This window comes from Bufo gargarizans, chromosome 2 (assembly GCF_014858855.1).
Source record: "Bufo gargarizans isolate SCDJY-AF-19 chromosome 2, ASM1485885v1, whole genome shotgun sequence".
Lineage (NCBI taxonomy): Eukaryota > Metazoa > Chordata > Amphibia > Anura > Bufonidae > Bufo > Bufo gargarizans.
Window position 1 is genome coordinate 144,060,615 of NC_058081.1, and position 19,595 is coordinate 144,080,209.

General features: G+C 45.0%; 1 protein-coding gene across 1 annotated transcript in view; it reads left to right on the plus strand.

Moving 5' to 3' along the window:
- TP53BP1 (tumor protein p53 binding protein 1) overlaps nt 1-19,595 on the plus strand; it is a 126,518-nt gene that overhangs the window by 104,047 nt on the left and 2,876 nt on the right. Inside the window, 7 exon segments of the mRNA XM_044279559.1 lie at nt 680-1,104; nt 1,696-1,887; nt 3,728-3,946; nt 12,408-12,608; nt 12,733-12,827; nt 14,838-15,037; nt 15,119-15,264. Coding sequence (XP_044135494.1) covers nt 680-1,104; nt 1,696-1,887; nt 3,728-3,946; nt 12,408-12,608; nt 12,733-12,827; nt 14,838-15,037; nt 15,119-15,264 — 1,478 coding nt within the window.

Below are 19,595 nucleotides of genomic sequence, written 5' to 3' on the forward strand. Positions count from 1 at the left end.
CCGGCACCCCCACCGCTCAGAAGATGCTGCAGTGTTCCGCATTGGTCACATGGCCTAGTTGCAGCTCAGTCCCATTCAAGTAAGTGGGCCTGAGCTTCAATACCAAGCACAGCTGCTATCCAATGTACCGCCCTGTGCTTGGTGAAATGTGAGGAGGCTGAAGTGCTCACCACAGTACCATGGCCTCTTCAAACAGCTGATTGGCCAGTGTGCCAGGTGTCACATCCCCACTGATCAGATATTTGTAACATTTTTTTTGTGAACCATGTTTTAACTGGTAATGAGATTACTAAAAGTTCTTTAGTCCATCTGGACAAGCTATTTCCATGTTCCTTGTTAGGGCATATGGACATTCGTCTATGAGGGCCTCATTGTGCCACAGCAGTAAGAGGCGCCCTCTCCAGCAGGCTCAATGCGACTGTGTAATTACATTGTAGTCCATTAATTTAGATGGACACTGTGTAATACTTTTTAAATCTAAAAGAGTTCACCGTTTTGTGCAATTTAATGACCTATGTATTGAAAATGTATATTGCAAAGTTTCTTTTCTATGTTTTGTATTTCTACTATATGGCTGCACTAGTCTGAAGTCACATCAGAACTCCAAGTGCACGCAGTACTTTATGTGCTTCTATGGGTAGGTTGTTGTACAATGTTTTTTTTTTTTTTACGATTCCAGGGAAACTGGCACAGCGTCCCATGCACATGGCGAGGATTCCACTGCTGCTGCCATTCCAGATGAAGAACCCTTTACCCGCATAAATATTGGCCACCCGGAAGCACGTGACAAACCAAGCCCTGGTACACCCATTATGCATCGCAGTGACTCTCCTGAAATTCCGTATCAGACTCCATCCAAAAGTGAAAGCACGGACTCCCCAACTAGCAGTAGTTTTGTGGGGCTCAGGGTTGTGGCCAAGTGGTCCTCCAATGGCTATTTTTATTCAGGAACAATTACCCGAGATGTCGGAGGAGGGAAATACAAACTGCTGTTTGATGATGGCTATGAATGTGATGTTCTAGGAAAAGACATTTTACTATGTGACCCTATTCCATTGGATACAGAGGTGACAGCCCTATCTGAGGATGAATATTTTAGTGCCGGTATGTACTCCAATATCAATACACATCAAACGGATATGTGATTGGGATTGCAGGTTTTTGTTTGGGGGGTACATAAGCAAATAAGGCTGGTTTCGCATCACCGTTCCTTTTTCCGTTCTTCTGATCCGTCAAAAGGACAAAAGATGAAAAAACGGGATTCTGTAAAAAAAAAAAAAATTGGTATCCGTATGAGCCATTTTTTTTTTTGAGACGGAAAAAGTAGTACTGCATGCAGTGCTTTTTCGGTCTTAAAAAAAACGATCTCGGACAGCAATGGCTCAAACAGATGCCAAATGTACATAATGGATGCACAGGATCGTTTTTTTTTTTTTTTTTTTTCTTTTCTTTTTTTACAGGATAAAGTTTTTTTGTTCTTCTGACGAGTCAGAAAAACGTGGGGAAAAAAAACGTGATGTGAAACTGGCCTAAGCATATGTTGCCACATGTGGTTTTTACTCCTTTTCCACTCTGGCATCATGTTGACCAGTTTACTTAAAGCACTGGCATGATGATGGTGGGAGGAAATTGGTAAGAATAGGTATATGGCATATGTGGACCTTTTATATAATTGACTTGATGCTTGTTTTTCAGGCGTGGTAAAGGCGCACAAGAGAGACTCTGGAGAACTGTATTATTGTATTGAAAAGGAAGGTCAGAAGAAATGGTACAAAAGAATGGCGGTCATACTTTCTCTAGAACAAGGAAACAAGCTGCGGGAACAGTTTGGACTTGGCCCATATGACCCATGCACACCGTTAACAAAGGGATCTGACATCAGTCTTGGTATACATTTCTTGTTGACCAATGTACAGATTCTAAAATTGTATATGCAATTGTATATACAATACCTTTTCACATTTCAGACTTGTCTTCTTGGTTAGTCTTATCAGGTAAAATGAACAAAGTCCGCCATAAACATTTCCACACCAGTTTCTTTTTTCATTTCATCAGACAGTCATACCAGATAGAATTATCCTGACCCATGTATAACTGAATATCTATCGGACCCAATTGATTCGAAATGATCTGAGACTCCATATTCACACTTCAGTCTTTTTGAGGCTTCTTCAGTCTATTCAATCTAATTATTCCCCTCTTAAGGGTACTTTCACACTTGCGGCATAGGATTCTGGCAGGCAGTTCCGTCGCCGGACGCAATCCGGACGCAAACGGATGCACTTGTGAGACTGATTCGGGTCCGTCTGACAAATGCATTGAAATACCAGATCCGTCTCTCCGGTGTCATCCGGAAAAACAGATCTGGTATTTATTTATTTTTCTCATTTTTAAAGGTCTGCCCATGTGCAGAGCGCAAAACCAGGTCAGTTTTGCCAAAACACTTGGGGCCGGATCCGGCATTAATGCATTTCAATGGAAATTAATGCCGGATCGGGCATTTCGGCAAGTGTTCAGGATTTTTGGCCGGAGAGAAAACTGCAGCATGCTGCGGTATTTTCTCCAGCCAAAAAACGTAAGAGGGACTGAACTGATACATACTGAATGGAATGCTCTCCATTCAGAATGCATTAGGATAAAACTGATCAGTTTTTTTCCGGTATTGAGCCCCTGTGACAGAACCCAATACCGGAAAACAAAAACACTAGTGTGAAAGTACCCTAAGCTGCACAGCTAAATGCATTTCTCTCACAAGCAGGGGTGTCTCCCTTCTGTGGAATCTGCCAACACTATTGCTTTCCCTTACCTTGTTTTCAACTCTGGAGCTCGCAGTGCAGATAATGAGGGGGAAATTACACTTGGGGTTCATGTACACAACAGAAGTTTCAGTCCGCATCCGATCTTTTCCACAGCCCTGCAAAAAAGTATAACATTTCCTATTCTTGTCCATTTTGCAGACAAGGAGAAAACTTTTTTACAAAAGTGAAAAAAATAGGTGGTGGTATGCACTTGTCCAAATGCAGACCGCAAAACACTTACGGCAGTGTGCATGAGCTCTTACAGGAAGGCAGGATGTGATGTTTAGAACCAGTTGTTTTATCAGGCTCACGATCTCGGCTAGTTTTGACACGCGGGTCTAAACACAGATTAGGTGGAGAGCTTTCCCTTGTATCTTATCTCTGTGTAGCCTACACTTCTGGTTTGGGCTCACAAACGCTGATGGAAATCACTGACGTGTGAATTTGGGTTTACCAGGGACGGATCTTGCCTGACAACAGACAGGGGACTGCAACTTAGGTGGAAGTGAGACCCCTAGTGGCCATGACTTTACAGCTTTTTTTTTTCAGGTGCATGCATGCATATTTTTTAAATGACGCGATTTAGAAACTTGCTACAGTATTTACACCATTTTCTATTAAAGGAAATACATTTCTGTGAAAGTACAGTGACTGTTTAAAGCCGCCTCACATTTTGAGTTTTTTTTAGTTTGTAGCCGCCTTCTGTGAAGTGTATTTTGTCGGGTCCCTGAAGATGTCAGGTATCATTCTTGAATAGGGTTGCTGTATTCTGACACATCTGAAGATAATTAATTGTGCTAAATACTTCACTTTTACTTTACTTTTGATATTCTTTTACTTGAATATACAAGTTTATATGCAAATCACAACGGTCTTCATTTTATATGGACTCTGCCTATAGTTTGTGATATTTCTCTGTCTCTTTTAAGATAATCTTGTGGAAGGAAAGCGGAAGCGGAGAAGTAACTTAAGTGTGACAAGTACTCCAACCACCTCACTTACAGCTAGTACAAGTACACCAACACGGAAAGGATCCGACAACCCTCGCAGCTCCATGGGTGTACCCTCTGGTAAACGGAAATTAATCAGCACAGATGAGGATACATCTTCACCTAAACGTGGACGCAAATCGCTTGTGATGAAGTCAGGTAAGAATTCCTTAGTTTGATTTTTGAAGTTCAGAAAAATACTACACCTCTAAATCATCTTCCCTGCATTGTTGTCTCACTTCCGAAAATGTAATTTAGTATGTAGAGAAAGTTAATACAAGGCACTTACTAATGTATTGTTATTATCCATATTGCTTCCTATTGCTGGCTGGATACATTTTTCCATCAAAACATACTGCTCGTACCCATGGTTACGACCACCCTGCATTCCAGCAGATACTGTGGCTGGAATGGGAGCTGTTGCAGATGCTTGTCTATTTACACTCGTACAGTTCCGGTCACCAGAAAGGCCGACATTTCTTCCTATAGTGTACAAGCACGACCACTGCTGGTGGTTGTAACGCCTGGATACGAGCAGTGTATAATGTGATGTAGAAAATGAATCAAGCCAGCAAAGGAGACAATATGGAAACTCGCAATACTTAAGTAAATGCCTTATATTACCTTTCTCAACAGGATAAGGCTACATTCACACGAACATGGTGTTTTGCGGATCCGCAAAACATAGATACCGGCCCATGAGTGTTCCGCAATTTACGGACTGCACATGCCATTGCTATCATAGAAAATGCCAATTGTCCGTGATTGCGGACAAGAATAGGACATGTTCTATTTTTTATGCGGGGCCGTGGCACTGAGCAACAGATGCGGACAGCACACGATGTGCAGAACGGATGCAGACTTCTTTATACGGTCGTGTGAATGTAGCCTAAATGTAATTTACTGAAGTGACAATTCCTTAAAGGGTACGGCTACATGGTGTTTTTGGGTACACCCAAGTATCGCAGTGTAGCAGGGCAGCAATAGAAATGAATGGGGTCGCGCTTTTACTGTTACTATGACCCTTCAGCAGTTGTTGGATTTTTTTCAATTCTGGGGTTGCAGTTGCCGCAAATATGTAAAGCACACTAACCCAATTAATTTCTATGACTGCCCTGACAAATGCATATGGGGCTGTCGCTGAGCAACAGAGTTTCAGCTCCCTCCAAAGATGTTCTATTGGATTTAAGTCTGGAGACTGGCTAGGCCACTCCAGAACCTAATATGCTTCTTACGGAGCCACTCCTTGGTTATCCTGACTGTGTGCTTTGGGTCGTTGTCATGTTAGAAGACCCAGCCACGACCCATCTTCAATGCTCCTACTGAGGGAAGGAGGTTGTTGCTCTAAATCTCATAATAAATGGCCCTATTCTTCCTCTCCTTAATACAGTGCAGTTGTCCTGTCCCCTTCGCAGAAAAGCACCCCCAAAGCATGCTGTTCTTGGGATGCAACTCATCCTTCTTTTTCCTCTCAACACAACGAGTGCCTCCTCTGTATCATCCAGATGGTCATGGGCAAACTTCATACGGGACTGGACATGTGATGACTTGAGCAGGGGAACCTTCCGTGCAATGCATGATTTGAAACCATGATAGCGTAGTGTTCTACCGACAGTGACCTTTGAAACTGCTCCCAGCTCTCTTCATGTCATTGACCAGCTCCTCCCTTGTAGTTCTGGGCTGATTCCTCACCTTTCTTATCAGTGATACCCCATAAGGTGAGATCTTGCATGGATCCCCAGTCCGAGGGAGACTGACAGTCGTCTTTAGCCTCTTCCATTTTCTAACAATTGCTCCAACAGTTGATCTGTTTTCACCAAGCTGCTTGGCAATCACCCCATTGCCCTTTCCAGCCTTGTGGAGGTCCACAATTGTGTCTTTTGACAGCTCTTTAGTCTTGCCCATGGTAGTAGTTGGCGTCTGACTGACTGGGGTGGACAGGAGTCTTTAAAGAGCTCAGACAGGTGCTACCAAGTTAGATTAATGAGTGGAGTAGAGGTGGACTTAAGGCACAGTAACTGGTCTTTGAGAGCCAGAATTCTTGCTGTTTCTCAGGTGTTCAAATACTTATGTTCAGAAGTGCAAGACAAATTCTTTACAAATCATACAATGTGATTTCCTGATTTTCCCCTTTTTTTATTTATTTATTCTGTCTCTCAGAGTGGGAATGCACCTACAATGTGAATTGCAGACCCCTCCATGATAGTGGAAGAACTTGAAAAATCTCAGGGTGTTCAAATACTTCTGTTCCTCACTGTACAGCCAATGCATCACAATACAGAAGTATTGTGATGCATTGTAAAGGGGATCAGATCCCCAAAAGTTGAAGTACCAGAGTGGGACAAAAAAAGAAAAGTAGACATATTAGGTATCAACACATCCGTATCAACTGACTCTATAAAAATATCGCATGACCTAACCCCTCAGGTGAACACAGTAAAACAAAAAAAAAAACAAAAAAACTTTTTTTGTCACCTTACATCACTAAAAGTGCAACACCAAGCGATCAAAAAGGCACATACCCCCCCCCCCCCCCCCCCCAAAAAAAATACTGATCTAACAGTCACCTCATCCTGCAAAAAATGAGCCCTTACCTAAGACAAATCACCCAAAAAATAAAAAGTCCAGTCCTTGGCGGTACAAATTTCCCAGACAGGAAAGTACCTCTGCGAAGCGGCTTTGGACGCTCCTCGGCTCTCGCGGTATCTATCTGCCGAGAGCTATGACTTAAAGTCTGGTCGGTGGATTCATCCTCCGAAAGTTCTCTTTTTCAAGACTTCCCTTGCCGGGTCTTGGCTCTTTGGTACCCGACTAGATGACATTATTTCGGAAGCAACAGGGGGAAAAAAGCACCCATTTACCGCAACCCAAGGCGAAACGTTCCTTTCGTCCTAGGGTCACATCTTCCCGTTACCAGTCCTTTCGTAGATTTGTGGGCACTCGTCCGGCAGGTCCACCCGCAGCCAGACCACCCAATCAGGACCAACGAAAGGGCCCATCCTTCAAACCCCAGCCAGCATGGCGTCCACAAGCACAACAGCCTCGTTCCGCTCCCGGGAAACAGCCCTCATTCAGGAAATGTGGTAAACTCATATTTCGGACGCTTGGGCATGAGAGGTAGTGACATCAGGATACAAGATAGAATTCAAGTCTGTCCCACCCAACCGTTTTTTTCCTCTCCCAGCCACCCACGGATCCAGTTCGGGCAGCTGCTTTCTTCCAAGCAGTTCAGTCCCTGCTCATACGGAGGGTAATAATTCCGGTCCCCTTACAAGAGAGATTTACAGGTTTCTACTCAAACCTGTTCATAGTACCCAAAAAGGAAGGCGATATCCGCCCATTGCTGGACCTTAAGATGGTGAACCGCTTCCTCCGCATTCAACGATTCAGGATGGAGTCACTCCGCTCCGTGATTGCTTCATTGGTGCAGGGGGAGTTCATGGCGTCGATAGATATCCAAGACGCTTACTTACAAGTTCCCATCGCACCCGCTAATCAAAGTTTTTTTCGTTTTGCCGTTCTTTCATGTCACTACCAGTTCGTCGCCCTGCCATTCGGCCTAGCGACAGCTCCAAGAGTGTTCACAAAGGTGCTTGCCCCCCTCCTGGGTCTCCTGTGCTCCAGGGGCATTACTCTCCTCCCATATCTAGACAACATCTTGATCAAAGCGTCTACGGTCTCCCAATGCGAGGAGATCACTTTGAGCACTCTGTCCCGCTTTGGTTGGATAGTCAATGGGCGGAAGTCATTCTTGTCTCCCACCACACAAATCAGGTTTCTGGGCATGATACTAGATACCTGCCATAGTTCGCCTGCCACCGGACAAGAGCGTGGAAATTCAGAGAGCTATACTTATATTACTCCAACGCTGCAATCCGTCTATCCGCGATTGCATGCGGATGCTGGGCATGGTGGCCTCCTTCGAAGCCATTCCCGTTGCTCAATTTCACACAAGGTATTTTCAACGAGCCATTTTGTCATCTTGGGGCAAATCCCCGGATTCTCTTTATCGCCGGATCAGGCTGTCCCTCCAGATGCGTACAGCCCTCAGTTGGTGGACAGGGTCTGCGCATCTGTTGGCAGGGAAATACTTCCTTCCAGTCATTTGGACGTTCATTACAACCGACGCCAGCCTTCGCGGTTGGGGCAGAGTTCTCGCCTCACGGACGGTCCAGGGCGTTTGGTCTCCATCGGAGTCCAAACTTCACATCAACATATTGGAACTCCGGGCCATTTATCTCTCCCTTGTCCATTGGACTCCACTTCTGCAGAGTCGTCCGATCAGGATACAATCGGACAATGCCACAGCTGTTGCCTACATCAACCAGGGAGGGACTCAGTCTCGCAGTGATGCAGGAGTCTGCGAAGATTTTACAGTGGGCGGAGTCCCAGGTTCCGATGATTTCGGCAGACTTTCTCAGATGGACAACAGTGGACCCGGGGGAGTGGTCCCTCCATCCGGAGGTGTTAGAGGCCCTCTGCCTCAAGTGGGGACATCCGGAAGTGGACCTGATGGCATCCAGGTTCAATCACAAGCTCCCGTGCTTCCTCTCTCGCGCAAGGGATCCAACAGCACACGACGTGGACGCTCTCGTGGCACCTTGGGACAGCTTTGCGTTCCTTTACCTGTTCCCACCGTTACCAATTCTACCTCTGATCCTACGCAGAATCAGGAAGGAAGGCATCAAAACGATCCTGATTGCCCCAGACTGGCCTCGACGAGCTTGGTACTCAGAACTCATTCTTCTGCTAGGAGATGCACCGTGGCCCCTGCCACTCAGAACCGATCTGCTCTCATGGGGCCCAGTCTTCCATCAGAATTTAGATACGCTACATTTAATGGCGTGGCTGTTGAAACCTTTCTGCTGAAACATAGAGGTTTTTCTGATGCGGTCATTCGAACCATGATTAGGGCCAGGAAACCTTCCTCTTCTAGGATTTACTACCGGACCTGGAAATCCTTCTTGCGATTCTGCGAGGAACGGGCTCTTCCTCCGAGGCGTTTTTACATTCCTACGGTTATAGCGTTCCTTCAGTCGGGATTGGACCTGGTTATTGCTCTCAGTTCCCTCAAAGGGCAGGTCTCGGCCCTGTCCGTTTTCTTCCAACGTACTCTAGCCGTCCTAGGTCCAGTCAAGACTTTCTTGCAAGGAGTAGCTCACACCGTACCCCCATATCGGCCTCCGTTGCACTCTTGGGACCTAAACCTGGTTCTCGGGTCCCCCCAGGCAGCGCCGTTCGAACCTCTGAGTGAAGTTTCCCTCCGTCTACTTTCCTGGAAAGTGGCCTTCTTAGGGGCCATTACTTCGACTAGACAGGTTTCGGAGCTGGCAGCTGTCTCCTACAAGGAACCCTTTTTGGTGTTTCACCAAGACAAGGTGGTTCTTCGTCCAGTGCCATCTTTTTTACCAAAGGTTGTTTCTGCCTTTCATGTGAAGAGGACATTGTTTTGCCTTCAGCCTTCACATCCACGGGAGGTCTCTCTCCATAGTCTGGAAGTAGTACGAGTCTTGAAGATCTATCTGTCTGTAGTGGCTCCCTTCAGACGCACTGACGCTCTGTTAGTGATCTCGGAAGGCCCTTGAAGGTTTGGCGGCTTCAAAGGGGTCTATTGCTCGGTGGATTCGCTCGGCTATTGCTGAGGCTTATCGTTCCAGGGACAAGGTTCCTCCGCCCGGAATCATGGCTCACTCTACCAGAGCGGTCTGGGTATCTTGGGCACACCTCCACCACGCTTCGGCGTCTCAGTTGTGTAAGGCAGCGACTTTGGTCCTCTATACACACCTTTACTAAATTTTACCGGGTGCATTCCTTGGCCTCGGCGGATGCTTCTCTCGGACGCAGGGTTCTGCAGGCCGCAGTACTGTGACTTCCATAGAGAGTTGGTTTGGGAGCATTTGTTTCCCACCCCGGGGACTGCTTTAGGATGTCCCACTGTCCTGTGTCCCCCAATGATATGAGCGAGAAAACGAGATTTTTGTGAATTCACCTGTAAAATCTTTCTCGCTTGATTCATTGGGGGACACAATACCCACCCACATATAGTTGTAAGGCACGTGGGGTCTCTGTTTTGCCAGTTGGGACCTGGTGTTTGGTTCGGTCTCATGACTGTGTACAGTTTTCTGTTGATTTTCATTTTATTCTGGTCTCTCCTACTGCTGGAGCACAAACTGAGATGCTCTCTCCAGGCTGGAGGGGGTATAGCCTGCAGGGGAGGAGCTGACAGTTTTCAGCCTAGTGTCGCCTCCTAGTGGCAGCAGCAAGCTATACCCACGGTCCTGTGTCCCCCAATGAATCAAGCGAGAAAGAGATTTTACAGGTGAGTTCAAAAAAATCTCGTTTTTGTTTGGCTGGTAACCCTTGCCTTGTTAGTGGAAAAAAATGGATTAAAATAGAAAATCTGCCAAAAAAGTGAAATTTATGAAATTTCATCTCCATTTTCCATTAATTCACGCGCATAACAAAACACAAGGTGCATGTTAAAATAGATAACTATTACATTTATTATTTAAATGTGACTCAAAACTGACTAGGGTCTCTGCTGCCCCGGGGTCTGCTGCACTGCTGATATTTTCAAGGTGACATGGAAGAGGAACTGCAGGTCATTCTCCCGCTCACTCCCTCAGATACTATCCTCGGGCCTTCATGTTCATTTCCATTGGTGGGGCAATGAGACCTAACCAATCCCTCCCTCACTAGCCTTTTTCAGCTTTCTCATTGGTGGCAGTGGCTGGCCGGCATCACAGTTGGAAGAAAGGAACTCTCTCCTTCTGACCCGCTGTACGGCCGCACGCTGTGTGTGATATGCGCGTCGGGCGCAGTGGCGTAACTAGAATTCTATAGGCCCCAGGGCAAACTTTGAATTCCCCCTCCCTGGCAACAATAACCATGAGCACCACCGTGCCCCTCATGTGGCCGATGTGGGACGGCGGTGCTCATGGTTATTATTGCCAAAGTTTTGTCAGTCGCCCCCTTTGTCACTATATTTAATTTTGCCCCCACTACTATATATTTCATTTTTTCCCCCCTCTCTGTATATATTTAATTTTCATTTTGCCCCCTCATTATTTTCTGCCCCTGCCCTCATATGGCCGGCGTGGCCCCCCCTTTCTGAATTCAGACATTAGTGCCAGTTATAATATGATAAGATATTAGGGCAGGGGCAGCAAATAATGAGGGGGCAAAATGAAAAGGAAATTTATAGAGGGGCAAAAACAGATATATAAAGAGAATGGGGGCAAAATGAAATATAGGTAGAGAGGGGTCTCTGACAAAACTTTGGCAATAATAACCCGGGCTCCCCCCCCTTTCTGAATTCAGACATTAGTGCCACTGATCATAATCTGCAAACCCCCCTAACTTGCTCCATACTTGCAGGCTGTGGCGGGCTTCAGTTCGGTGCGCAATCCCGTGGCTCTGCTTGCAGCGCGCCACCGTGTCATTCCAGCAGTGATCTTGTTCCTCTGTATTGCCGCGGCCCGGCAAACAATCTTCCAGGGCCCGGTCCTGGGCCCGCTGGTTTAGACTGTACATGTTTCACATTGATTTAACCTGTTAAATAAGTTGTTCAGGTTATTTTGGTTGTTTTTGTTTTTATTACATTTTTAAATTGCATTACTTTTTTTTTTTTTTTTTTTTTTTTTTTATATCTAACTAAGGAATTATTTTAAGGATTACTGAATTTACAGTTATGGGTCCTTTCAGGGTCTCCACTGCTGAGGGCTTACCCAGTCCGTAGATCAGATCACTGGCACCCAATCAGGGGGGATATCTTCTTTTGATTATGCCCTCCTCACAGACAGTGGGTGGTCATTAAAGGGTTAAGGTGGAAAAATGACCCTTTTTTTTTTTTTTTTTTTTTTTTTTATATGGTAAAATTATTGGAATGTGGCCCTTCTGGTGTATATTGTGGAAACTTAGTCATGGAAATTTAGTCATGTCTTACAGATCTGTAACAGAAACTAAGAGAAACCTGTGAACCTTTTCTGCTCTTAGGCCTCTTTCGCTCGAGCAGATGCCGTGCGGGTAATCTGCTGAGTGAAAGAGAGCCAAGCCCTGTTCCGGACAGCAGAGACACAGAGCATTAACATGATTGATAATGCTGTTTGCCTCTCTGTGACCTTTTTACTACAAAATCACAGTCCCAACATCATCTCACTGTGATTTTGTAGTGAAAGGATCACAGAGAGGCAAAGACCATTATCAATCATGTTAATGCTCCGTTTCTCTGCTGTCTAGAACAGGGCTTAGCTCTCTTTCACGCAGCAGATTACCCGTATGGCATCCTCTCATGTGAAAGAGCTGCATTTAATCTGCAGCAGAAAAAATCGCACCAAAGGGTACGAGCACATGCAGTGGATTTTGTTGCAAAAAAGCTTATTAGGCTACATTCACACAAACGTATCTTGTTTCAGTGTTTTTTTTTGCGAATTGGATGCAAACCCATTCATTTCAATGGGTCTGCAAAAAAAAAGCGGACAGCACACCATGTTTGCAAGGTTGCTGTTTCTGAATATTTAAATATTGTTGGTAATATTGTTTTAGGGTTGTACTGTAGATGTGTAATATTGTTTGTAACTGTGTGTTCTCCAGATCAGTATACTTATTTGTGCTTTAAAAGGTGCTGCAAAAGGAGAATTTATGAGCCCCAGTGAAAGTGGAGAGACCAGTGACCAGGCAGCAGTCGAGGAGTCTCACGGACCTTTACCACAGAACAAGTTGTTGTTCATGGGCTACTCCATCTTATTTACAACGGCCACCTCCAGTGACAAGATCAGCAATCGCCTGAGATCAAAGGAAATCAGCAGTGAAGAGGAAGAAGGTAAGCATTAGTTGCATAAGTCACAATGTACTTGACAGGGCAACCTCCTACAGAAAATTGCGAAATGAGTAATTTAATTGATTTCAGTAACCTTACAAGTGATGCATGCTTCTTCTTATTGCAGAATATGTGGAGAGCACACTTTATAACCGACAGTACACAGAGGCACAAATCCAAGCAGGAGGTGGTGAAATTTTGGGCAGTTTCAGCGAAGCCCTGGTAAGTGTAACTAGTTTAGTAAGAGTAAATGAACAGTGTGTGCTTTTTTTTTTTTTTGCACATCCAGTTCAGACTTTTAATAATTCTTGTTCATAAATTAATAACTTGCTGCAGCACATGGTCCTGTGAATGGCATTGCAATATATTAAGAGAACCACTCAAGTACTGTGAGTCCCCCTAATTTCTTGGATATGAGTCACCTTTGCCGTTACTCCTCACTTTCAGAACCATGGTAAGGAGGAATTTGAATGACGAGCTGGTTGAGCATGTTTGCTGATGCCCCATTCCAGCTGTATACAAGTGGCCATAACAGCCGAATGCAGTTTTGTTAAAGGGGCGCCCAAATGTATGCCTTTGCTCGTTTTGTTTCCTTTTCCAGCCCTGTCTTCTTAGGCTACTTTCACACTAGCGTTCGATCGGATCCGTTCTGAACGGATCCGCTCATAATAATGCAGACTGAGGCTCCGTTCAGAACGGATCCGTCTGCATTATTTTTAGCATATAACAGCTAAGTGTGAAAATAGCCTCGTACGGATCCGTCCAGACTTTCAATGTAAAGTCAATGGGGGACGGATCCGCCTGAAGATTGAGCCATATTGTGGCATCTTCAAACGGATCCGTCCCCATTGACTTACATTGTAAGTCTGGGCGGATCCGCACGCCTCCGCACGGCCAGGCGGACACCCGAACGCTGCAAGCAGCGTTCAGCTGTCCGCCTGTCCGTGCGGAGGCGAGCGGAGCGGAGGCTGAACGCCGCCAGACTGATGCAGTCTGAGCGGATCCGCTCCATTCAGACTGCATCAGGGCTGGACGGCTGCGTTCGGGTCCGCTCGTGAGCTCCTTCAAACGGAGCTCACGAGCGGACCGACGAACGCTAGTGTGAAAGTAGCCTTAAATGACAGGTTGGGCTAGGCAAGATGACATGACTATGCACTGGAGCACTGTCAGCCCTGCCTCCTAGGTTATGGCCTAGGCCGAAAGAGAAGCCTGGAACTGGAACAGGTTCTGAGGCCCATGCACCTCGCTCTTCCTCCTCTCAGACGACGGAAGAGAAAAGGAGCCAGCATGGTTGCAATAGCAGAAAGGTTTCTGTGGGAGACATGCTTGCATGGTGGTTAGAAGCTTGAAGTAGTTCTGGGGCCTGGTCTCTCCAGGTCGAGACACCCCATACCGGAACACCTGGGGCTAGGCACCCTAAACCCATAGGGGATACAGGGAAAGATTTTTTATTTATTTATTTATTTATTTTTGAGACACTCCCTCCGATTGAACATTAACCCCTCTAGGACCCAGGTTAGGCTAAAGCGAGGAGGGAGTGAGGGGAAAGAAACCTTAAGCTCTCTTGGGCACAAGACTCCCAGGCAGAAGGAAAGGGAAAAGACATACTACCTTTCCACCGGTTTTGGCCCACTCTTTACCAGCTAAGTCACCTTATTCGATGTACTGCATCTGGGGGAGGGTAGCTTCTAGGAAAAGGGGGGACTTGATGGCTAAGTTGACTCGATCGCTGGTGAGTAATGGCAGATTTATGATCTGCCGTTTCCCTGCTGCTAGAAGACAAGGAGGACCAGCAGCAGGCTTGGTGACCTGCTGTTCTCCTTTTGTGAATGTGAGGTGACAGGAGGTTAGAACTGCCTGTATTTTCATAAAAGATGGAATAAAACGTAAAAAATTTAAAATATCTACAGACCTACAAGCAAGAACATCTGCCTCCAACGGACACTAAGCTTTAACTGACTAGCTCAGTGTCTGCAGTATAGCTGGCAGGAAGAGCTAACACTTTTTTATATTTTACTTAGTATCGCCTCCTAGTGGCAACATATTTTACCCATGATCTTCTTTTCCCCCAGTGACACAAGCGTGAAAATATTGTTTAACTTTGGCATTGACCACTCTTGATGCAGAGTGTCGCCATGTATTTGCAGAAGAGTTCCAAATCGAAAAAGTTTGAGAAGCCTTCTGAAACGTCATTGTAGATAGTGATTATACTTTCTTTAATCTCCCCCGTAGAGTAAAACAGGAACAAAATGTTTGCTGGTTGCTGACCAGCATTGCCGAACCCTGAAGTATTTCCTGTGCCTTGCCAGTGGGATCCACTGTGTGTCTCACATCTGGATACATGACAGTTGTCATTCTAATGAGCTGCAGAATTTCCATAATTATCTTCTCCCTGCTGGATACAGCCTTCAAGAGGACAGAATTCTGGAATGGTAAAACAGTCAGTGTGTGTGTCGTGTGTGTTTGGTTGATTTTATTAGGCATTTTTTCATTGGTATATTGGGATTTTGCAGGCATGACTCCAGGCATCCTTTTCATGGTTTGCGCTTTCTTGTGGTGTCTGACCAGAAAGAAAACTTTTTGGAAATGTGGACAGAAGTTGTAATGACTGGTGGAGCAGCATCTGCAAAACAGCACAACTCTACAGATCTCAACAAAGGTATTGGAGATGAGTGCACCAGAAAAGATTTGGTTTGTTTGAAGTTCAATTTTTTTTATTTAATTTGGCTCTGGCATGTGACAGACATTATAGCTCCTGCTGTCTCCCTTCAATGGGATGTCTCCTTCCTAATCACCTGAGAATACATAATCAGTATAGCAAAAACAGACAACGCATTTACCAATTTTAATTCACCATTTTGGATCAACTATAGATGAACCAGGAGACTTCCGAAGTAACATTTAAAACTGAAAGTGAGACCAGAGAATTACAACATCCCACAAAGCTTACAACTCTAGCAATGAAACATGCAAGCTAATTCTCCTAGAAGGACAAAAGAACCAGAATGTCTCGAGAAACTTGTCTGTCTTAGTTGAATGGCCTTATGGGGTACTCTTTATCATTAGGGAGACAAAAAAAAGCATGAGTATTGTATGCCAGGCGACACCACTCTTGGTTTCTAGGAAGAGTATATACAAATTGCATATCTTTATTCAGCTGGCATGATAAGATTATCATTCTATTCTGTTTTGTCAGAAAAGCTAATTTGAATATCTTAGGACGGAAAAGGTATGCAAATTAGCTTGCCTGACAAAAAAGAAAATAGGGGATATGCTATCTAATGCCTAAAGAAGGAGCCTTCCCATTGGGGTGAATTGGGACATTGGGAAGTATAAGTATAGCTACTTGCAACTGCACAGCAATTGACTGTTACAGTAAACAGACAAACAGTGCATCCATATGAGTGCTATTTTTTTATGGAATTTTCACATAGTGGATTGCCAGAGATGTTTTCCAGACTTTTAAACAGGCTTATGTAGCAAAGCTAGGAAAATGGCTGAGCCAGCTTCACATCTGCAATTAGCTCCTTCAGGACAAAGGCCCTTTATCAGATAAAAGCAGATAACAGCTTTTCTAGTTGCAAACAGGGGCGGACTGGCCATGGACCCTACAGGGAAATTTCCCAGCTGGCCGCACAAGTCCTCCTCACGGCTGCTGGCCAGGTACATAATGATCCAATGCTCTTAGCATTAATAAATGCTAGGAGTATCAGGTACTTATGCACCTGGCAGGTAGCCCCAGGTGCCCTGCTGAATTCAACTGTATCACTGTCCTCGCACCTGGCAGGTAGCCCCAGGTGCCCTGCTGAATTCTACTGTATCACTGTCCTCAGTATGGTGGTAGGGTAGTGTATTTTTTTTATGCTACACTATGGTATCTGGTTTTGCTGGGGCGGTATTTTGTGCTGTTCTTTGGTATTGCTAGCCTTACCTATTTCTGTTGTCCCTGCCTATTTGTGGCTTGTTTTGGCCCTGCCTACTTGTACTGCCCTGTCTTCTGTCAATTTGTACTCTCCTACAACATGGTGCCACTTGTATTTTTTATTTTTATTTTTTCCCCCTCAGGGCCACTTTAAGTTCCCGTTGGGTACTATTTCTATTATGGAGACCAGATGATATACTCAATGACAATTGTAGGCCAGACAACGCTCAACTTGATTTCTTGGGAAAATATATGCATATTAGAATGTCTGCAAAGAAAAAATGGGGTTAGTCGGCACATGCACCTTGCCATGGCTGAAAGCACAAAAACAAACACAATGCAACAGCACTCCACAAATACAGGTCCTTCTAAAAAAAATTGCATATTGTGATAAAGTTCATTATTTTCTGTAATGTACTGATAAACATTAGACTTTCATATATTTTAGATTCATTACACACAACTGAAGTAGTTCAAGCCTTTTATTGTTTTAATATTGATGATTTTGGCATACAGCTCATGAAAGCCCCAAATTCCTATCTAAAAAAATTAGCATATCATGAAAAGGTTCTCTAAACGAGCTATTAACCTAATCATCGGAATCAACTAATTAACTCTAAACACTTGCAAAAGATTCCTGAGGCTTTTAAAAACTCCCAGCCTGGTTCATTACTCAAAACCGCAATCATGGGTAAGACTGACGACCTGACTGCTGTCCAGAAGGCCAACATTGACACCCTCAAGCAAGAGGGTAAGACACAGAGAAATTTCTGAACGAATAGGCTGTTCCCACTGAGGTGCCTTGATACAGCACTCTGGGAAGTCTGTGGGAAGGAAAAAGTGTGGCAGAAAACGCTGCACAATGAGAAGAGGTGACCGGACCCTGAGGAAGATTGTGGAGAAGGACCGATTCCAGACCTTGGGGGACCTGCGGAAGCAGTGGACTGAGTCTGGAGTAGAAACATCCAGAGCCACCGTGTACAGGCGTGTCAAGGAAATGGGCTACAGGTGCCGTCAAGCCACTTTTGAACCAGAAACAGCGGCAGAAGCGCCTGACCTGGGCTACAGAGAAGCAGCACTGGACTGTTGCTCAGTGTTACAAAGTACTTTTTTCGGATGAAAGCAAATTTTGCATGTCATTCGGAAATCAAGGTGCCAGAGTCTGGAGGAAGACTGGGGAGAGGGAAATGCCAAAATGCCTGAAGTCCAGTGTCAAGTACCCACAGTCAGTGATGGTCTGGGGTGCCATGTCAGCTGCTGGTGTTGGTCCACTGTGTTTTATCAAGGGCAGGGTCAATGCAGCTAGCTTTCAGGAGATTTTGGAGCACTTCATGCTTCCATCTGCTGAAAAGCTTTATGGAGATGAAGATTTCATTTTTCAGCACGACCTGGCACCTGCTCACAGTGCCAAAACCACTGGTAAATGGTTTATTGACCATGGTATTACTGTGCTCAATTGGCCTGCCAACTCTCCTGACCTGAACCCCATAGAGAATCTGTGGGATATTGGGAAGAGAAAGTTGAGAGACGCAAGACCCAACACTCTGGATGAGCTTAAGGCCGCTATCGAAGCATCCTGGGCCTCCATAACACCTCAGCAGTGCCACAGGCTGATTGCCTCCATGCCACGCCGCATTAAAGCAGTCATTTCTGCAAAAAGATTCCCAACCAAGTATTGAGTGCATAACTGAACATCATTATTTGAAGGTTAACTTTTTTTGTATTAAAAACACTTTTCTTTTATTTGTCGGATGAAATATGCTAATTTTTTATAGGAATTTTGGGTTTTCATGAGCTGTATGCCAAAATCCTCAATATTAAAACAATAAAAGGCTTGAACTACTTCAGTTGTGTGTAATGAATCTAAAATATATGAAAAGTCTAATGTTTATCAGTACATTACAGAAAATAATGAACTTTATCACAATATGCTAATTTTTTTAGAAGTACCTGTAAAGTAAATACAGTGCTAATGCTACGCTCATAAATGTGAGATTCTTGGCAAATGCATTTTGTGCAAAATTATTTGTGCCTGTCCGCCAACGACATGGTGATCTCTTTAGGACAATACTGGCCTCCATTAAATTCATGGAATGCAGGTTCCACATGCATGCTGATCCAACTCTGTATTTTACCTATCCTGGTGCCAAATGGCCTTCAGTAAATACAGGTAGAGCAGGCTACAGCTTTATACTTCCACTGATTAAAGAGGTTGTCTTATAATGGACAATGGGGGCATATTGCTAGGATATGCCCCCATTGTCTTATAGGTGCGGGTCCCACCGCTGGTACCCGGACCTATATCGAGAATGGAGTCCTGCAAGTGAAGGAGTGCACACTGCGCATGTAAAGCCACTCGCCATTCATTTTCTATGGGGCCGGCGAAAATAGCTCGGCTATTTCAGTCTGCCCCTTAGAAAATGAATGGAGGGTGCATGCGCAGTGCTCCCTCCTTCACTTTCGGGACTCCGTTCTCTATATAGGTGCGGGTCTCAGCGGTGGGACCCCCACCTATCAGACAATGGGGGCATATCCTAGCGATATGCCCCCATTGTCCTTGATGAGACAACCCCTTTAAAATCGGCCTATGGGACAGACATGTTAGTGAGGAGTGCAGGACCAGTGGAGACTGCAAAGAAGAAAAGGTTAGTCAGAACACCCCAGTGCACAGGTGCACATTATTTTGTGTAATATACCAGTGCATAGGAAAGCTAATTTGAATATGTTTCCTAGAAAACCAGAGGGGCATCGCCTGGCCTACAATATTGCTTACTCATACTCTGCATACTAGGAGCTCGCCATAATGACAGGGTACCCCTTAGACAACCCATATATATTGTAGAGGAACACGTTTGTATACTAGACTCTCTCTCGGACTTATGAGTGATAATTCTGAAACAGAAATATACAGATCAGAAAACAAAAAGGCGACCCGGGGGGGGCCACAAGGAAAGAGATGGGAAAATGCAAGGGACCGTGCCCAACCTAGTATACCCACCAAACCACCCCTGTGGAGTAACTCTGCAACAGCTCCCGAGTGCACATATCAGAAAACAAGAGAAAAGGAG